This window comes from Scyliorhinus canicula, chromosome 8 (genome assembly GCF_902713615.1).
Source record: "Scyliorhinus canicula chromosome 8, sScyCan1.1, whole genome shotgun sequence".
Taxonomy (NCBI): Eukaryota; Metazoa; Chordata; class Chondrichthyes; order Carcharhiniformes; family Scyliorhinidae; genus Scyliorhinus; species Scyliorhinus canicula.
Window position 1 is genome coordinate 135,426,755 of NC_052153.1, and position 21,217 is coordinate 135,447,971.

A 21,217-nucleotide genomic window follows, 5' to 3' on the forward strand; every position below is an offset into this window, starting at 1 on the left:
GAGCAGAAGTAGACAATTCAGCCCTTCGAGCCTGATCCACCATTCGATCAGATTATGGCTGACCTCTTTCTGGTCGCAAATCCACCTCCCCACCTGTTGCCCATATCCATTAAACCGTTTATGAGAAATATATCTATCTCCTTCTTGAAACCATTTAATGACTCAGATTCCAACGCACTATAGGGCAGTGAGTTCTACAAATTCACCACCCTCTGTGAGAAGTAGTTCCTCCTCAAAACTGTTCTAAATCTACCACCTCTCAACCTATATCCGTGACCTCTCGTTCTAGATTGCCCCACAAGGGGGTACATCTGGTCTACATTTACTTTATCAATCCCTTTCAGTATTTTATACACCTCAATCAGTTTCCCTCTCATCCTTTTAAACTCCAGCGAGTATATGCCCAAACTGTTTAATCTCCCTTCATACATCCTCTTTCATCCCTGGAATCAATCTGGTGAACTGCCTCCAAGGACACCACATCCTTCCTCAAAGGAGACCAAAACTGGGCACAATACTCCAGATGTGGTCTCACCAACACCCTATAGAATTTCAACAATACTTCTCTACTTTTATACTCCAGTCCTTTTGCAATAAATACGGACATTCCATTTGCCTTTTTAATTACATGCTGTACCTGCATAACTACTTTCTGCGATTCATGAACAAAGACACCCAGATCCCTCTGCCCAGACACATTTTAAATCTTCTTTCTATTTAGATAATAATTTGCTTTTCCATTTTATTGGCCTAAATGGATAACATCACACTTATCCACATTACACTCTATTTGCCAAATGTTGGCCAAATCTCCTAGCCTATTTATATCTGTCTGTAAAATTTTTATCTCCTCTTAACTGCCTGCTTTCCCACCTATTTTAGTAAGTCCGCAAATTTTGCTGTTATACTCTGTCCTTGCTTGCAGATCATTTGTATGGATTGTAAACAGTTCAGGTCCGCGAAATGATCCTTGCGGCACCCCGCTAGTTACAGTTACCTGTCAGAGAAGGACCTATTTATCCTGACCTTCTGTTTTCTGTCAGTTAGCCAATCCTCAATCCAGTCTAGTACTCTACCCCCAAACCCCTGCGATCTCACCTTCTGGACCAATCTTTTATGCGGTACCTTGTCAAATGCCTTCTGAAAGTCTACATATACCACAACCACAGGTTCCTCTTTATCCACCTTGCCGGTTACATCCTCAAATACTCAAGCAAGTTGTCAAGCATGACTTACCCTTTATAAAACCTGACAATGGTGGTTTGAGCTTTGGCTTTCCAAATGTTCAGTCATCTCCTCCTTAATGATTGATTCCAGCAACCTCCCCTAACAGAGGTCAAGCTAACAAGTCTATAGGTTCCTACTTTTTGTTCTCCTTCTTTTTGAATAGGGCCGCCACATTAGCATGTTTCCAATTCACCGCGACCCTTCCAGAATTCATGAAATACTGAAATATCATAACCAATGCATCGACTATCTCTGCTGCCAACTCCCTTAATACCCTCGGGTGCAGGCCACCAGATACTGGAGACTTATCTGCTTTGAATCCCATTAGTTTATTCAATGCCATCTCCCTGGTGATGGTTATTGCACCAAGTTCCTCTGCATTATCTGCAGTTTTTGAAAAATGTTTATTATCTTCTACCATGAAGACGGAGGCAAAATATTAGATCAGTGCCTCCACCACCCCTGTGTTCCCATTATTACCTCACCAGTATCGTCCTCTAAAGGGCTAACATTTACTTTAGCTATTTTCTTCCTCTTTATATAGTTATAGAAGCTTTAGCTCTGTTGATTTTATTTTTAGTAGCCTTTTGCTGAACCTTAAAGTTCTCCCATCCGCCAGCTTACCACTAGAATTTGCAATGTGGTATGCCCTACTTTATGCCTTCACGTTTTCCTTGACTTCCTTGTTTGGCCTTGAAACATTTTTTTCCCTTTTACAATTCCTCTTTTAATCCCATTTTCCATTAGTTAGTCCGTAGCCTTGTATGCTATGGTGTTTCAAATGCTCATCTAAATGTTTCTTAACTGTTGTGAGGGTTCTCACCTCGATCACCCTTTCAGGCAGCAGGGAGTTTCCGATTCCCTCCACCTTCTGGGTGAAAAGATCTTTCCTCAAAACCTCTCTAAATCTCCTGCCCCTTACCTTAAATCTATGCCCCTTTGTTATTGACCCCTTTTCTAAAGGGAAAAATTTCTTCCAACTACCCTAGCTGTATCCCTCATAATTTTGTACACCTCGATCAGGTTCCCCACTCAGCCTTCTCTGCTTTAAGGAAAACAGCTCCGGCCTAACCAGCTCTCTTGACAGCTGAAAATCCCCAGCCCAGGCAATATCCTGATGAATGTCCTCTGCACCCTTTCTAGTGCAATCACATCCTGAAATGTGATGTACCCCATGGATGAATAGTGCAATGACATACACTGGTTTAGAACCATTCATGAATATGGGTTGCACATAGAAACACATTTCAGCTTGAGCCTCAGGAAGAAAAGGGAGAAAAAAAACAATTAGCCCAGAGAATAGCCTCACTTTACAGTACACTCCAGGCTGAATCCCTGGGAGCCAAACTACACTGGGACTATAGCCTTGGGTGGGGGGGGGGGGGGGAGACGGACAAGGGACAGTAGAGCTCAGGGGGCCAGGCAGGGCTGGCACCTGGGATGAAGGTCGAGCGAGGTGGGGCTGGAACCCAGGGGGGATGGGGGGGAAGGTGGGGCTGGAGCCCGGGGGGCCAGGCCGGGATGGAGCCCGCAGGGGCGGAGCCCGAGGGGGCAGAAACAACGAGCTGGAGCCCTGGTGAATCTGGAGGCCAGGCAGCAGAGCTGGAGCTCAGTTAGCCAGGCGGGGTTGGAGCTCAGGGACCAGGTGGGGCTGGAGCCTGGGGGCCAAGCACAGTGGAGCTGGGGGGCTTGGCGCGGCGAGATGGAGCACGGGAACCATGTGCGGTGGAGCTGGAGCCCCGAAGGACCAGGCATAATGTATGGGCCTGATAATTATATCCAAATACATTGTAGTAAAGTTCCCAATGTTGAACGGAGGGAAATGTGGCCTGCCACTGATGGAGGTTGGGGGGGGGGGGGGGGGGGGGGGGGGATTGCTGCCTGCTTTTACGTCCACATGAAATGTGACTTTGGCCACCTTGTGATATTTTCCGATCTTGTCACCAAACCTGTCCAACACAAATATGAGCACAAAATACCAGCCACACTGTGGGATAATGGCCAACCTGATCTGTTCACTTTGCGCTGTATAACGCACAAATTCATGAACATCCCAAGGCCATCACTTTTGGTCATGAAAGGTGCCCAGTCTACCTCTAAGTGCCCTGGAAGGGCAAGGAACCTCAACAGGCCAAGCTAGCTGTTTCACCCTGCTACTATGCAGTAATACGAGTGTTATTCTTCATGAATAGCATTCTGCCACCAAACCTATCACACAAATAAACAATGTGGTAAAGTAATTTAGTGCCAGTGTAATGGAAGATATGTAAGCTGTATATCCCAAAATAATAAAAGAACAAAACTTAGCTGAATGCATATAGCATCTGAAACACAACAGATGAATCAATAGGGCAAATAAATATTAATAAGTACAATCTAAAAGCAATTACTGAGACATGGCTCGAGAATGGCATAGATTGGGACCTGAATTTTGAAGACTTTTAGAATAGCTTGGAAGTTAGGAAAAAGGGGAGAGGTGGCTCTGTTAATTAAGAATGATATTAATGCAATAGAGAGTGATGACCTAAGTTTAGAAAACCAGGATATAGAAGCAGTTTCGGTAGAGCTGAGGAATGATAAAGTAAAAAAGTAGCTTGTGGGATTGGTGTACCGGCCAACTAACAGTAGTCACATGGTAGGACGGGGTATCAAATAGTGGAAACTTGTCAAAAAGGTACAGCGATTAACACAGGATTTTAATCTGCAGACAGACTGGAATAATCAGATAGGCAAAGATAGCATAGGTAATGAATTCATGAAATTAAAAATGAAAATCGCTTATTGTCACGAGTAGGCTTCAATGAAGTTACTGTGAAAAGCCCCTAGTCGCCACATTCCGGCGCCTGTTCGGGGAGGCTGTTACGGGAATTCATAGAATATTTTTGTGAAAATTTCTTAGATCCACACATTCTTGAGCCAACCAAGAAGCAGGCTATACTAGAACTTGTATTATGCAACAAGATAGGATTAATTAATGATGCCATGAAGGAGCACCTAGGAAGCAGTGATCATAATATGATTGAATTTTACATTCAGTTTGAGGGAGAGAAGAGTTGGACTCAGACTAATATTTTAAATTTCATTGAGAGCATATATGAGGGTCTCAGAACTAGCAAAGGTGAACTAACAGTTCAGGTTATGGGATATGTCATAGAGATTCAGTGGCAGGCATTTGAGGGGTTATTTCAAAATATACGAAATAGGTATTTTCTGAGAAAGAAAAATTCCAAGGGGAGACCCACTAAAAAAGTTTTTAAAGATCTTAAGTACATAATTGTGCAAAGACAGATGGTAGGTCAGAAGATTGAACTGCACAAAATGACTCAAAGATTAATAAGGAGAGAAAAATTAGAGTGCAAGGTAAGCTAGCTAGGAATATAAAGACGCATGATAAAAGTTTCTATAAATAATTGGTAAAGAAAAGTTAACAGTGTTGGTCCTACAGAAAGTGAGTCTGGAGAGTTAATAGAAAATAAGGAGATGGCAGATAAATGAACAGGTATTATACATTGGTCTTCACAGAGGAAGCATCCCAAAGTAGCAGTAAATAAGGAATTAGAAGTGTTACGCCATCCTGGGCTAGTACATGGTCAATTCCAGCTCCATGTGCCCTGGAGTCACAACACAAATGAAGTGACTAATGATTCTTAGAACAATTCCAATGTTTTTGGCCCTTGGCGGCCCAACAATTACAGTCACCAGGTTTGTAAATTGAAACAGTTGCTCTTTGTTTATACCAGGAATTATCATGAAATATGCAGTAAATACAACTGGATAACAACAAGCTAATATATACTACCTTCTTTTTCTGTTTCATCCTCTACCCACATACACAAGACAGACAGACACAGAGGGGTGTAAAGGGATAAAGATAATCAGGATGAAGGTCAAATGTATTTGCTTCAAATGGTGGTTCTTTAGCCTACTTTCCTCCGAGCACACTGGCTGATCAATGCCTCTGGTGTACAGCTGGTAATGGTCTTCCTTGCAAAGTCATTCATTCAGGGTCCCCTCAGGTTAGAAAATACAAGACCTAGAGACAACAGGCTTTCTAGAGAGACACTTTATTTCTTATCAGACTGGTTCTTTAGCTCGAGGTTCACATTCAGGCTTATATATTTCTGTACAGACACTTTATTTCACATCAAACCTTGATTTCAGCTTGTAATTTGACTAGAGGCCTCTGCAGTCTCAAGAGATTTACACCCAGACTTCTGGAGAGAGAATTAGCTGTCACAGAGGCCTTATGTAGCAAATTAGTTGGATCTTTTTGGAGAGAGTCAGTTAGATGCCTTCATCCAAGCTGCAGAATCAAAAGTAAAAGCAAAATGGAACCTTGTGACACTGAAAATATTCCAGTGTGATAATATCCAATCAGAACCTGTTACCGGATGGAGCACAGCCTTTGGCGTCATTCATTGGTCACCAGCTAAATCAATCCAACCGCATCACTACTGACACTGGCTAGTCTACAATCACCAGTCTAAAACAGCGCAGCTCTTTGGAATCTTCCGTTTGAATTAAAGGCACAGGCCACTGCTTCCTTCTGTTTGAATTAAAGATACAGGCTGCCTTAAAGACACATGTCCATGAAAGGGGAAAAAGGAGAATAAACAAGAAGGACTCTTTCAGAAGGGAAAGAGAAACTGAAGAAAATTACAATCAAGAGAGAAGTGGTACTTGGCAAATTGCAGGAACTGCTGCTTGACAAGTCCTCAGGACCTGATGTATTTTATCCTGTGAAATAATTGATGCATTGTTTTTCATTTTCTAAAATTCTCCAGATTCAGAGAAAGTATCTTTACATTGGAAAATAGCTAATGTAACTGCTTTATTTAAGAAGGGAAGAAGAAAGAAAGCAGAAAAGTATAGGCCAGTTAGCTAAACATCTGCCATAGGGAAAAATTCTAGAAGCTATTATTAAATATGTTATAAGAGAGCGGTTAGATGAGTTCAATGTAATCAGGTCAGGTCAACATGATTTTGTGAATGAGAAATCATGTTTAAGAAATTTATTGGAATTATTTGAGGAAGTAAAAGGTGCTGTGGATAAAGAGGAGCCAGTGGATGTATTATACTTATATTTTCAGAAGGCATTTGATAAGGTGACTCTTCAAAGGTTATTTTAGAAAATAAAAGTTCATTGGAGGCACTGCTGCCTCACAGTGCCAGGGACCCGGGTTCAAGTCCAGCCTTGGGTGACTGTTTGGAGTTTGCACGTTCTCCTTGTGACTGCGTGGGTTTCCTTCAGGTGCTTCAGGTTCTTCCAACAGTACGAAGATGTGCAGGTTAGGTGGATTCGCCATGCTAGATTGTCCCTTGGTGTACAAAGATGTGTAGGTTAAATGGGGTTACGGGGGGATAGGGGAGGGAATGGGGCTCGGGTGCTCTTTCAGAGGGTTGGTGCAGACTCGCTGAGCCGAATGGTCTCCTTTTGCTTTGTAGAGATTCTATGGATTCTATGGTGAAGGGGGGGGGGGGGGGGGTGACGGATTTGCATCGATAGAAGATTGATTAGTTAACAGAAAGCAGAGTAAGCATAAATGGGTCATATCCTGGTTGGCAGGATATGACAAGTGGTGTGCCACAAGGATCATTTCTGGGGCTCATTACAATTTATTTCAATGATTTGAATGAAGGAACTGATGGTGTGGTTGGCTAAATTTGCAGATGACACAATGATAGATAGGAAAGTAAATTGTGAAGAGGACATAAGGAGGCTGTAAAATAATGAAAGGTGGGTGTCAAACAACTGGCCATGGAGTATAATGTGGGACAATGTGAGGTTTTCCATTTTGGCGGAACAAATAAAAAAAGCATAGTTTCTAAATGGTGAGTTTTGAGATACAGAGAGATCTGGGTGTCCTACTATATGAATCGCTAACGGTTAGTGTGCAAATGCAGCAAATAATTAGCAAACATTGAGTTCAACAACTTTAGACAGGAAACTTCCCCCTCCATCTTAAACCGCACCCCCTTCCCCATTTTTGTAAATTGTTGTACATTGTTTTTCAGCTCCATAGCCCGCTCCAACACAACTCCACCACTCCCCCAGACAGCTACCTGTCCCTGGCTGCTCAGTTACTCCCATTGACACATTCTGCTATCTCACTTTTTGTCACCATTAACACTCTTCATCTTTTAATGACACCATTAACCCTCTCCTTTGTCTTATTTCATTGACAAATTTTGGCCATATCTCCTTTGCCTGACTTATCCCTGGTCTTTTATTCTGCCCACCTCCTCCGCCCCTTTCCAACTATATATTAGAGTCCCTGGGCGGGATTCTCCGACCCCACGCAGGGTCGGAGAATTGGCGGGAAGCGGCGTGATTTCCGCTCCCGCAGGTCTCCTAATTCTCCCGCCGGTAAAAAACCGGCGTTGTGCAAATCCCGCCGGCAGCCTGTGAAAACAGCTGGCGCCGGCGGGATTTCTTTTTTTAACAACTAACCTTAAATCTCCGGCCCGGATGGGCCGAAGTCCCGCCGCTGGGAGGCCTTCTCCCGCCGCCGAGGTGTACACCACCTCGGAAACGGCGGACTCAGCGGCGCGAGCGGGCCCCCGGGGTCCTGGGGGGGGCGGGGGGCGATCGGACCCGGGGGGGTGCCCCCACGGAGGCCTGGCCCGCGATCGGGGCCCCCCGCTCACTCCGCGGGGCAGTGCCGTGGGGGCACTCTTTCTCCTTCCGCGCCGCCACGGCCTCCGCCATGGCGGACGCGGAGGAGAACCCCGCATCGCACATGCGCCGGCAGTGAGGTCAGCGGCCAGCTGCCGCTGACGTCACTGCCGGCGCATGCGCCGACCGCCGAAAGCCTTTCGGCCAGCCCCGCTTCCGACTGCGCCGGGTGTTTGCGCCAGTCTACCGGTGCAAACTGCTCCGGCGCGGGGCTGGCCCCCAAAGGTGGGGAGAATTCCCCACCTTTGGAGGAGGCGCGACCCCTGAGTGGTTGGCGCCACTCCCCTACGCCGGCACCCTCCGTCACGCCGGGTAGGGGAGAATCCCGCCCACAGAGTTTTACAGCACAGAAAGAGTCTGTACCAATGTGTCTGTACCAACCAACAAGCACAAATCTATCCTAACCCCATTTTCACTTGATCCATTGCCTTATATGCTATGGCATTTTAAGTGCTCATCTAAATGCTTCTTTTTAGGCAATGAGTTCAGAGCACCATCTGGGTGAAAATATTTTCCATCAAATCCCCTCTAAATCTCCTGCTCCTTACCTTAAAACGATCTCTGCATTTCTTCCTTGCATTAGTTCCGCAGAAGTATCATTTAGATCCGTGATGTTAACTCTCTCTCCACAAACGCTGCCAGACCTGCTGAGTTTATCCAGCATTTTCTGTTTTTATTACCAATAGAATGTCATTATTTATCGCCAGGCGAATTGAATACAAGAGTAGAGAGTTTATGCTTCAGTTATATAGGGCATCGGTAGGTTTCTATCTGGAGTATGGTGTATAATATTGAGTTCCTTATTTAAATTTAAATGCATTGGAAGCTGATCAGAGAAGATTTTTTAGATTAATACCTGGAATGGTGGGTTGTCGTATGAAGAAAGTTTAGACAGGCGAGGCTGCTATCTGCTGAAGTTCAGAAAAGTCGGAAGCAATGTAACTGAAACTTTAAAAGTCCTGAAGGGACTTGACAGGATGCACGTAGAGAGGATGTTTCCTGCTGTAGGAGAATCAAGAACTAGGGGTCACTGTTTAAAAATAAGGAGTTGCTCATTTAGGACAGAGATGAGTGGCAGGATTCTCTCAGCCCACGTCGAATTGGAGAATCGCCGGGCCAAGTGTGATTCACGTGACGCCACCCCGACGCCAGTCCGCCGATTCTCCGGTAACCGGAGAATCGGCGGCATTGGCGCAGTCGCGAGCCGCTCTATGTGCCCCCCCCCCCCCCCCCCTCCCCCCCGGCGAGTCTCCACTCGGGATGGTCCGAGTGGCCATCCAGAAAAGTCCGAGTACCACCGGCGCCGTTCACATCTGGTCTTACCCGGCAGGTCCTCAGCATCCATCTTGTCTGGGGCGGCCTGGTGGGGGGGGGGGGGGGGGGGGAGTCCGACCCCGGGATGAGCCTCCACCATGGCCTGTCCCGCGATCGGGGCCTACCGATCGCCGGGCCAGCCTCTCGTGGTGGGGGCCTCTTTTCCTCCGCGCTGGCCCCTGTAGCCCTACGCCATGTTGCGCCGGGGCCGGCGCAGAGAAGGAGGCTATCGCGCATGCGTGCGCACACCCGCGGCGCCCATTTGACACTGGTATCGGCAGCTGGGTCGCTCCAGTGCTGTGCTGGCCTCCTGTAGGGCAGAGAATCGCTACACATAGCGGTCCGATGACGCCGTCGTTAAACACTCCAGATTTTACGATGGCGTCAACACTCTGCCTTCAGATGGCCGAATCCTGCCCGAGGATTTATATTTCCTCTCAGAGGTTTGTAAGACTCTGGAACTCTCTTCCTCAAAAGATAATTGAGCCTGAGTATTTTAATATCTTTTAGGCAGAAGTAGATAGATTATTGATGAGTAAGGAGGTGAAAGATTCCCAGCGATGGGTAGGAATGTGAAGTTGAGGTTAAAATTTGATCAGCCATCAGCCATTGAATGCCTCAAGGGGCCAAATGGCTACTCCTGCTCTGAATTTCTTTTGTATATATGTAATGTAATTCACTTCCCCTTGAAACAGGAGGGATGTCATAAAATTAAAGAGCATGGAATTATTGTTTTGTCCCCTTTCAGTGAGATTGCATTACTAATAATGAAAGTGCATGTGTTTTGTGAAACTACACAATAATTCTGTTCTGCAAAACTGGCATGGCAGAATTATTGACAGAATTGCAAGTCCAGGCACCCTATGGCTGATCATTATTTTAGACTCCAAACAAGATGGTGGGGATGTCCTCCTCTCAGTCCAATTAAATAGTTCTCTGTTCATCAAAAACCCACCTCACGCCCATTGGTAGAGGAAATGCTCTCAAATTATATCTCAGAACTCAGCTGCCGTAATGGGAAAGTGAAGAGTTTTACAATACTCTATGATCGGGCTACTGACAACAACATCCTAACCTACACCAGCGGGGAATGGGTCTCTGGCCGAATTGTTGTGGAGGCTAATGCTCAGATCGAGGTGAAAGCTTTAAAAATTCATGCCAAAGGACAAGCGTATGTTCACTGGATGGAGTGACACAAATCAGGTTCCAATTCTAACACTCGATAATACTCTCAGCAGATCAGAAATTCAAGCACAAGTACTTGCTCATTGGAGCCATGTAATTTCTGTTTGCCATTACTGAGAAAAACCTGGGGAATACAAAGTCAGGAAGTGTTCTTGACTGTCATAATATACACCAGTATACAGTATCATGGTGCAGACACACACGCTGATGGACATACTGGGACCAATCAACATGCAGAACACCGCAGCCAATCACCAGTTAGAGCACACTCACTATAAAGACAGAGGGCATCATTTTTCCTGCTTATTCTGGATGCAGCCCTTCAGAATAGCAGAGCTTACAACTAACAGCGCAGATCCTCACCATGTGCTGAGTGATTAGACTGGTTAGGATAGGCACAGGTCTTTAGCTTAATCTAACATCGTGTTAACCCACAGTAAGAGTATTTTCAACAGTTTATAGTTTAATAAAATAGTGTTGTACTATTTTAAGTGTTGGTGGCCTGTATGTGTTCCACGGATCCAGAGCACCCAACACATCATTGACAACATTGCATTTTTATTATGAAGAGCAATTAGAGCGTGCTGGAAATACTCAGGGCGCGATTCTCCCAAAACGGGAGAAATCGTAAAGCTGGCGTCAAACCCGGGCGGGTTTGACGCCAGCGCGCCCCTTCCCGACCGGGAACCGATTCTGGTCCCCGGTCGGGGCTAGCAGCCCGACGCCGTAGGCTCTGGCATGACGGGCTTAACGAATATCGTTAAGCCCGCTTGCCGGAGTTAGCGCCGGCTGACGTGTCATATGACGTCAGCCGCGCATGCGCGGATTGGAAGACTCCAACCCGCGCATGCGCGGATGACGTCATCGCGTATTTGCGCGAAACCCGCGCATGCGCGGCCCGGGTTGCCCCTCAGCCGCCCCGCGAATGGATACTGCGGGGCGGCGGAAGGAGAAAGAGTGCGCGGGCATCGAGCCTGCTGCCCGCGATCGGTGCCCACCGATCGCGGGCCCATGGCACCCTTGGCACGGCCATGGTACTGCCGTGCCAATCGGTGCCATGGTTATGAAAAGCGAGTTTGTGACGCCGTTTTTACGAACGGCCAGACCAGGTGTGTTTGCCGTTTGTAAAAACGGCGTAAAGGGCTGGGACTTCGGCCCATCGAACAGCTGTGAATCGCTGCCGGCCGTAAAAAAACGGCGGCAGCGATTCGTGTCGTGAGTTGGGCGGGGAGAATAGCAGGAGGGCGGGAAAAATGTCGGGAAGGCCCTCCCGCTATTCTCCGACCCGTCGTGGGGGTCGGAGAATTTCGCCCTCAATGTTTCACAACGCTGGAATCTTTCCAGCACTTTGTGTTTTTATTTCAGATTTCCAGCATCTGCAGCATTTTGCTTTGACTGTCTTTTTAATTTATGCAAATGGAAACCAGTTGGAAGCGATACTGTTGACAACATTAAACCAGTTCTAACTTTACATATGTAAATGTTCAGGGGAACTAGCTGCATTTTTCCATTGGACCAACTAAAGTTACGGAATAGGGTCGGGCGAATTCTCTGAGGATTCATCATGTTACTGCGGCCCCACAATTGCAGATTTGGCAATGTGTAATGAGACAGATTGAATAAACCAATCTCAGAGTAAAAGATACCCGAGGAAGAAATCCATTCAATTTGAGTAGCATTCAATTTGAGAGTGTGAAACACGGTCAGAAACAATTGTGCTACAATTCAATAAGGGTAATTATAAAGGAATGAGAACAGAGTTGACTGGAGTGGACTGGGAAAGGAGTTTAGCAGGAAAGACAGTTGATCAGCAATGGCAGATGCTTCTGATATTAGTTCATGACTCATAACAAAGATACATCTCAGTGAGGCAGACAGATTCTAGGAAGAGGATAAATCAACCATGATTAACCAAGGAAGTGAAGGATAGTGTTAAACTGAAAGAAAAAATATATAGGACGGGATTCTCCGATCCCTTGCCAGGTCAGAGAATCGCCGGGGGTCGGCGTGAATCCTGTCCCCGCTGTCCTCCAAATTCTCCCGCCCCCCCAAAAATTGTCCCAGCGTGAGTCGCGCCACCCGCCTCGGAGAATGGCGGGGACCGGTGTAATCAATGGGCCCCAGGGCTCCACGAATTCTCAGGCCCGCGATGGGCCGAAGTTGCGCCCGTTCTTTGCAAGTCCCGCCGGCGTAAATTAGAGTAGGTCCCTTACCGGCGGGACCTGGCGGTGCGGGCGGCCTCTGGAGTTCCTGGAGGGGGGTATGGGGGGTCTGGCCCTGGGAGGTGCCCCCACGATGGCCTGGCCCGCGATCGGCGCCCACCGATCCGCGGGCGGGCCGCTGCCATGGGGACACTCTATCCTTCCGCACTGGAGACTGTGGTCCTCCGCCAGTCCTGGGGAAGCGAAGCCCTCTGCGCATGTGCAGGGATGACGCCAGCACACGCTGGCACTCCCGCGCATGCACCGACTCGCGCCGGCCCTTCGGTGCCAGTTGGTATGGTGCCAAGCCCCTTTTCCGCCGGCCGGCGGGGCACAAACCACCCTGGGGCGGGTCTAGCCCTTGAAGGTGCGGAGGATTCCGCACCTTTGGGGCAGCCGAACGCCGGAGTGGTTCACGCCACTCCGTCCTGCCGGGATCCCCCGCCCTGCCGGGTAGGCGTGAATCACGCCCATAATGTGGAAACGATGAGTGGTAAGGCAGAGAATGGGGATAGTGTTGAAAACCAACAAAAGATGACCAAAAATAATGAAGATGGAGAAGATAAACTATGAGGGTAAACTGGCAAGTAATATCAATATGGGCAGCAAGACCCTCTTTCAATATATGAAAAGGAAAGGCCAAAGTGAACATACGCCCCTTAGAGAATGAGACTAGGGAACCAGGAAATGGCAGAGGGGTTAAAAAAGACTTTGAGTGGGATTCTCAGCTGGTGGGATGCTCCATTTTGCTGGTGTACGAGGATTTCCCCGACGGCGTGGGGCTGCCCCACAATGGGAAACCCCATTGATTGGCCAGCGTAACGGAGAATCCCGCTGGCGGGTGGAGGCACAAATGTGGCACGGCGGGGCGGAGAATTCCACTGAATATGTCAGTTTTCACAGCGGATGACACTAATACATTCCAAAATCAAGGGACAGAAGGGGGAGGAAATGAAAACAATAATAATCACTAGAGAAACTAATGGGGCTAAGTCCCCTTGACCTGATGGGCTGCATCCCAGAATTTAAAATAAGTTGCTACAGAGATATTGGATGTACTGGTAGTAATCTTCCAAGAATCAATTCTGGAAAAGTCCCAGAGGATTTGAAAACTGACAATATAACACCTTTATTCAAAATAAGGAGAGAATCAAAAAGCAAATAACTATAGTCTAGTGAGCTTAACTTTTGACATTGGGAAAATGTCAGAGTCCATTATAAAGGACATAATGACAGAGCAATTAGAAATACATAATATTAATCAAAAGAGTCAGCATGGCTTCATGAAAGGCAAATAATGCCTGATAAAATTATCAGAATTCTTTGAGGTGGAAACAAGCAGGGTAGATGAAGGGGAACCAGTAGATGTAACATACTTGGATTTCCGATAAAGCATGCAATAAGGTACCACACAAAAGGCTACATAATAAAATAATAGCCCATGGTGTTGGGGGTAGTATATTAACACAGGTCGAGGTCTGATTAACTGATAGAAGACAGGGTTGGGATGAGAGGGGCATTTTCAGTCTGGTAACCGGTAACTAGTGGAGTGCCACAGAGATCCATTCTGGGGCCACAATTATTTACAATATAACATAGAATACCTACAGTGCAGAAGGAGGCCATTTGACCTATCGCATCTGGACTGACCCTCTGAAAGAGCACCCAACTAGGCCTACTCCGGACGCCATCCTTGTAATCCCACCTAACAGTTGGAAACTAAGGGGCATTTCTGCAAGGCCAATCCACCCAACATCTTCGGACTGTGGGAAGAAACCAGAGCACCCGGAGGAAACCCAAGCAGACACAGGGAAAATATGCAGACTGCAAACAGACAATCACCCAAGATCAGAATAGAAACTGCATCCCTGGTGCTGTGAGGCAGACCTGCTAAATACTGTGTCACCGTGCTGGATGAGGGAAGTGAATGCACTTTTGCCAAGTTTGCAGATGACACAAAAGGGAAGGCAAGTGGTGAGAATGTCACAAAGAGTCAATAGAAGGATATCGACAGGCTAGGTGAGTGGGCAAAATCTGGCAGATGGAATATAATGTGGGAAAATGTGACGTTATGCACTTTGGTAGGAAGAATAAAGGAGCTGAATATTATTTAAATGGAAGAATATAGGAGCTGAATATTATTTAAATGGAGAGAGACTGCAGGAAACTGCAGTACAGATGGATTTGTGCATAAATCACAAAAAGCCAGCATGCAAGTTCAGCAGGTAATAGGGAAGGCAAATGGAATGTTGGCCTTTATTTCAAAGGGAATGAAGTATAAAAATAGGGAAGGCCAGCTTAAATTATATAATGCACTAGTTAGACCATACCTAAAATTCTGTGAACAGTTTTGGTCCCCCTATCTAAGAAAGCTTTAATGGCTTTGGAGGTATTTCAGCGAAGGTTAGATCGATCCTGGGTGTGGAGGGATTTTCTTATGAGGAGAGGTTAAGTAGGTTGGGCCTGTACTCATTGGAGTTTAGCAGAATGAGAGGCAACCGTTTTGAGACATTTAGGATTCTCAGGGGGTTTAAAAATAATTATCTTTATTCGTGTCACAAGTAGGCTTATATTAGCAATGAAGTTACTGTGAAAAGCCCCTTGTCACCACATTCTGGCACCTGTTTGGGTACACAGAGGGAGAATTCAGAATGTCTAATTCACCTAGCAAGCACGTCTTTTGGGACTTAACATAGAACATAGAACAGTACAGCACAGAACAGGCCCTTCGGCCCTCGATGTTGTGCCGAACAATGATCACCCTACTTAAACCCACGTAACCCGTATACCCATAACCCAACAATTAACCTTACACTACGGGCAATTTAGCATGGCCAATCCACCTAACCCGCACATCTTTGGACTTGTGGGAGGAAACTGGAGCACCCGCAGGAAACCCACGCAGACACAGAGAGAACGTGCAGCCTCCGCACAGACAGTGACCCAAGCAGGAATCGAACCCGGGATCCTGATGCTGTGAAACAATGGTGTTAACCATTTGACAGGGTAGATACTGAGAATATGTTTCCTCTTGTGGGATAGTCTAGGACGGGAGGGCATAATCTCAGCATAAGGGGTTGCTCATTTGAGGCAGAGATTACTTGAAATTTCTTCTCTCAGAGAGTAGAGAATCTTTGGAGTTCTTTACTGCAGAAAGATATAGAGGCTGGGTCATTAAGTATGCTCAAGTCTGAGCGAGACAGCTTTTTAATCAGTAAGGGAATCAAAGATTATTGCAGGAAAGTGGAGTTGAGGATTACATCAGATCAGCCATGATCTCATTGAATTGTAGAGTAGACTCGATGGGCCCGAATGGCCTACTTCTGCTCCTGCATCTTATGAACTCATGGTCTTCAGTTGTGTTTACATCAATGACCCGGATCTTGCTGTGACTCATTAGAAACTGACAGCAACTCTTGGTGTCCACAGATCCGTAATTAATCAGGGAAACTTGGAAGAGTTGTCACTGAATCTCTGCTCTGCCAAAGGGTATGCTGGTTAAACATCCATTCAGATTGAAACTGAGAAATTATATGTTGTGCATTTGCAATTATAATCTTGATGCTAAGGTTCTTGAAATTTAGAGTGATGCCTTTTTGACTGAGATTTAAGTGAGGTGTGAATAATGCACCTAAACATAGTTAAGCTGGGGAACTCCTCTGGTAATGAAAAAAATTTTATACTTGTGAAATTAAAGATTTCTCCATTATGATAAAATCCCCCAAACTAATCTTCAATTTTTCACTCGCCTTCTCCCTACCCCCATGGGTACTCTCTGATCCTTAGTTCCTCAAGATCCTGATCTCTCTCTCTCTCTCTCGTATGTCATCCCTTCCTGTTACTCAGAGTATCTCTCTCTGTCCTGATCCAAAGGCTCTCTCGCTCCATCTTCATCATTTGTCTATGTGTGTCTTTCACTTTCTATCATAATCATCTGTCTCAATTATTCCCTCTCTCTGTCCTAAGCGTCTGCCTCTCTCTCTCTCTTCCTTGTCCTAATCATCTGTCTCTATCTTTCTCTCTCTCTCCGCCTAATCATCTGTTTCGATTTCCCTCTCCATCCTAATCGTCTGTCTCTCTCTTTCTTTGCCCTAATCATCTGTCTCCCTCTTTCTCTATCCAAATGATCTATCTTTCTCTCTCGAGCCTAATTATCTGTTTCTCTCTCTATCTCTCTCTTCATCCTAATCATCTCTCTCTCTTTCACTCCTTCTCGATCCATCCTCATCATCTGTCATTCTCTGTCTCTCCATCCTACTCATCTGTCTCTCTTTGTCTCTCTCAATGCTAATCATCTGTCTTTTACTCTCTCTTTTTCCATCCCAATCATCTGTCTCAATCTCTCTCATCCTCATCATCGCTCCCTCTTTCTCTCTCTCCGTCCTAATCATCTGTCCCTCTTTAACTCTCTGTCCTGTCTCTCTCTGTGTCCTAAACATCTGCCTCTCTCTCCCTCTGTCCTAATCATCAGTCCCTCTCCTGCCTCTCTCTCTCTTTGTCCTAACCACATCTCTCTAGTTCACTCTTTCTAACCATCCAACTCATCTGCCTCGCTCTCTCTCTCTTTGTGCTAATCATTTGTCTCCCTCTCTCTCTCTATATATATCCTAATCATGTCTTTCTCTCTATCTTTCTCTCCATCCTAATCGTTTCTCTCTCTTTTTCTCTCTCTCTCTGTCCCATCATCTTTTTTTCTCTATTTCTCCATCCTACACATCTGTCTTGCTCTCTCTCTCTTTCCATCCTAATCTTCTCTCTTTCTCTGCCCCAATCATCTGTCTCTCTCTCTCTCTCTCTGTCCGAATCATCTGTGTGTGCCTCTCTCGCCATGCTAATCATCTGTCTCTCTCTCTCTCTCCAGCCGCAGGAATGGGGAAAGTGAAGAGTTTTACAATACTCTATGACTGTGCTGTTGACAATGTCCCAACCTTCACCAGTGGGGAATGGGTCTCTGGACAAATTCTTGTGGAGGTTGATGGTCAGATCAAGGTGAAAGCTCTAAAAATTCATGCCAAAGGAGAAGCGTATGTTCACTGGATGGAGGGTGATCCAGAATCAGACATTACCAGTTACACTCAGCAGGTCAAAATCTTCGAGCATAAGGGCCTGCTAACCGGTAAGTGTGTCCCAGCATTGCAAAGAGAGCTCAAGCATCCAATGTCACAAAGCACCCTGATGCTATTTGCGAGGGTACCCCAACTTAGAACTGGGTTCGTGGGGGTGTATAGTTTTATATTGTTTAGCTGTGAAGAGACAATTGAAACCCCAGTGAGAATAAATAACCCAGTTGCCATGCAACAATTATTAAACAGTATTTATTAAAGTAAAGAAAAGACAAATATACACAAACAGGACCATCTACTCTAATGCAATTAAGAACAGGCACACATAAGTACCCCTTGTTACACAATATACCTGCGATACCTGAAGTCTGTAAGCCTTCTCCTGTTCCCCAAATAACATCCAAATTAAATAATCAGCGATAGTTACCACACAATACAGGAGGCAATGATACGCAAATCTGGGAACCATTTTTTTCCTGGTCGAGCGACAATATTTTAAAACTATTGTCACAAAGGTTTTCTGCACTGTCTTGGCTCTTAGACTTAGAAGCTAGTTTGCTTTAATCTTAGCCTTCAGGCTTATTGGCTGAAAACTAGCCTGACCACTTTCTGAGATTGCTAGATGATAACTGCTCTGCTGGCTTCTCAGAGCCTGGGCAATTCTACCTTTGTTGTTCTGTGTATTCGGTTGTCTGCCCCTATCAATTTTCTTGATTATACATTTGCATATATATATATATATCCCATGGACCTTCCCAATTGTCTATAATCTGATTCTCCTCCATAAACTATTCACACTTGATTATTATCTAAACTATCGTTCTAAACATGTTACCGGGAGAGACGCAAACCAACTGAGACCAATTGAATACTCTCGACTGCTGTCTTCAGGCAGATTGATGACACTAAGATCAACAAAGCATCTTTTTCAACGAATCACAACTTATCTGTCCAATCCACGTAGTTTACCCACCCCCCTCCCCACCCCCCATCAGTTCAGTGATGCACTGGAGAAGTCTGGAAGTGTTCTCCAATGCTACATTTTTCACTAGAAACAGAATAGCAGCATTTCCAGCATTTTCTATTTCAGATTTCCAGCATCTGCAGTGTTTTGCTTTTACCATATTTTCAAGTTGTTTAAAATTCAAAACATGTTTAAAAGATTCTGTTGGCAACATTAAACCACTTTTAACTTTATGCATGTAAAAGCTCAGGAGCTCAGTCTATATTTTTCCACGATATCAACGAAAGTTGCTGAATGGGTTGGACAAATTCCATGAGGTTTGATCATGTTCTCGCTGCTCCACAATTCCCAAATATTAATTGTGTTTACTTTCTTGGCAATAGGTCAGCGGTCTCTGGTGTCTAGGAACGTGGGTCTCCCCGCTGGCATGTCCTCTTGTCAGAACACTTTGTATTGTTGATTCGGTGGCTGCATTAAAGTTTGATGATTTCACCACAACCACTGTTTGTTTTGTGATACTGCGTATGTGCCAAACTGAACATTAACACTGCCCAGTGATGTGGTGGCAGTGTCAGAGTATTTCACGCCCTCGCCAAAGGAAATTGCGTTTATTTAGCACATGTACTCAGAGATTGGCATCTATTTAATCCACAATATTACAGTACTGGAACCGTGGAAACTATTGCACCCATGCATTGGGCACTAAAGCAGTGGTGCTTGGGAATGATCAAGACAGTCACTTTCTTTGAACATTGGCATCAGACTCTAATTTGCACTTTGACACTTGATCCCAAGTTTTCTCCCTTGGATATGGTTTCACATGGGTAGAGAGAAATAGGGATAACCGTCTCCATGGATTTAGAGACACAGAAGGTGAAGAGATGTTGGCAGGACTCTCTACCCAATAGAAAGTGGACTTATTGAACCTGCTGTTAGGGCAGATGGTGAATTACTGCCCCATTAAGTCTCACAACTCCAAGTTAAAGCACCTGCATCACTCGTTTCAATATGACAGACCATCCGCCTACATTATGGTTTCCATGCCACAGGTGCCCGTCTCTTAGAGCCTGTCTGAATTTAGATCACAATCAGGCAAGAAGCATGAGGATCTGTACCAATATCAGGTGACTATCTTCGAGGGAACCCTCTCATAGAAATGGGGTTCAGTTATCACAGTTAACCTATTGACAAGAATAAGAAAATACCACCCTCACTGGAGAACATACTGTTTCTACATTTGCTAAATCCTAACTATCTTAGCATGTCTAGTAAAGGAGAGGTATGTAATTGAGCTAAGGTCATGTATCTTGGAATCTGTCAAGCCACAGATTTCCCAAGCTTTGGATTCTGTTGGATGAGATTCACCTATCTACAGATGCCAAGGTTGTCTGTGCTGCCACTTCCCCCCTCAGAACTGTTTCACCTTTGCCTAACATGACCAGACTCTGTAGCGCCCCTTCCTTACCCACCTCACGTTGCCCATTATGTTATCAAGTGGAATGAATTGATAAGCATTTTCTCAGCAAATGTAATTTCTGCCAAATCAAGTCTGCCAATATATGGCTAAAGAACAGAAAGTAATTGGTCGATGATGATAATGCTGATGTTGCAGATGCTCATTAAGACAAAGGGGTGAGGAACCGACTGACATCTCATTGCAATCGGCTGCACTCCATTTACAGATCCATCAGTTAACTTGCTTAGACATATCATTGGAAAGCTGTGATGTAATCAAGTGATCAACAGTGAAGCCATTAGAATCATAATCCGTGCTTCCATAACTATAAACATTAATGTCCCATCAAGAGTTCATCCCACTCTGCTCAGCAATCTGACTGTTTATTGGACATTTCACCAAACTAACATAAAGGCAGAGATATCACAGCTTTGCCTTTTGAAGGCCTCATTGTAGTGAATCTTGATGTTGAGATACTTGCAAAGTCTCTGTCCATGAAACCAATGATGTGGCAATTCAACTGGCCAAATTTTAAATGCTAGTAGGTGACCCTACCACCTATGTTTATTGATATCATTCTTGCTCTAGCCATGCAGAGTGAGAGGAGCCTGTGATCTTCACATTATTTCAACAACAACAACAATCTGGCCAGGGGAAACACCCCTTGAGGAACTGACATGCTGTTTCCTAGGTGATCTAGAGGAGGGTACAGTTGTTATACTTAGAGGTGGCCATTACTGTGATGGCAGCAGTCCTGAGGAGTCTCTTCACAATCGGCAACATGTATTACATGTTTTCTCGCAAGGTGCCCAGTGCCTATCTAGCCAATAAAATGTCATCTTCCCTAAGGCTATGACAATTCTGGGATGGATTTAGCTACAGGGCACCTTGTAAACTAACCCACACTGCAAAACCATCCTCTCTCCTGGAACATGTTTCTAGCATGGGCTCTTTCAATGTGAGGGTGAGATATATTTGAGGATTCTTCCTCAGTGTGCCTCTCACACAACACCCTTGGATAATGTTACCACTGATTGTCAGTCCAATGAATGGTTGTTGGAAGTCACTGATCTCAATCCCGGGATATCACTGCAGAGGTTCCTCAGGGTCCTAGGCCGAACCATCTTCAGA

At 45.4% G+C, this 21,217-nt stretch overlaps 1 protein-coding gene across 1 annotated transcript in view; it reads left to right on the plus strand.

The window, feature by feature from the left end:
• Window positions 1–21,217, plus strand: part of LOC119969923 (arrestin domain-containing protein 3-like) — an 88,385-nt gene that overhangs the window by 35,972 nt on the left and 31,196 nt on the right. Inside the window, exon 3 of the mRNA XM_038803894.1 lies at window positions 9,588–9,660. Within this exon, the coding sequence (XP_038659822.1) occupies window positions 9,588–9,660 (73 nt within the window). The remainder of the gene's footprint in view (window positions 1–9,587; window positions 9,661–21,217) is intronic.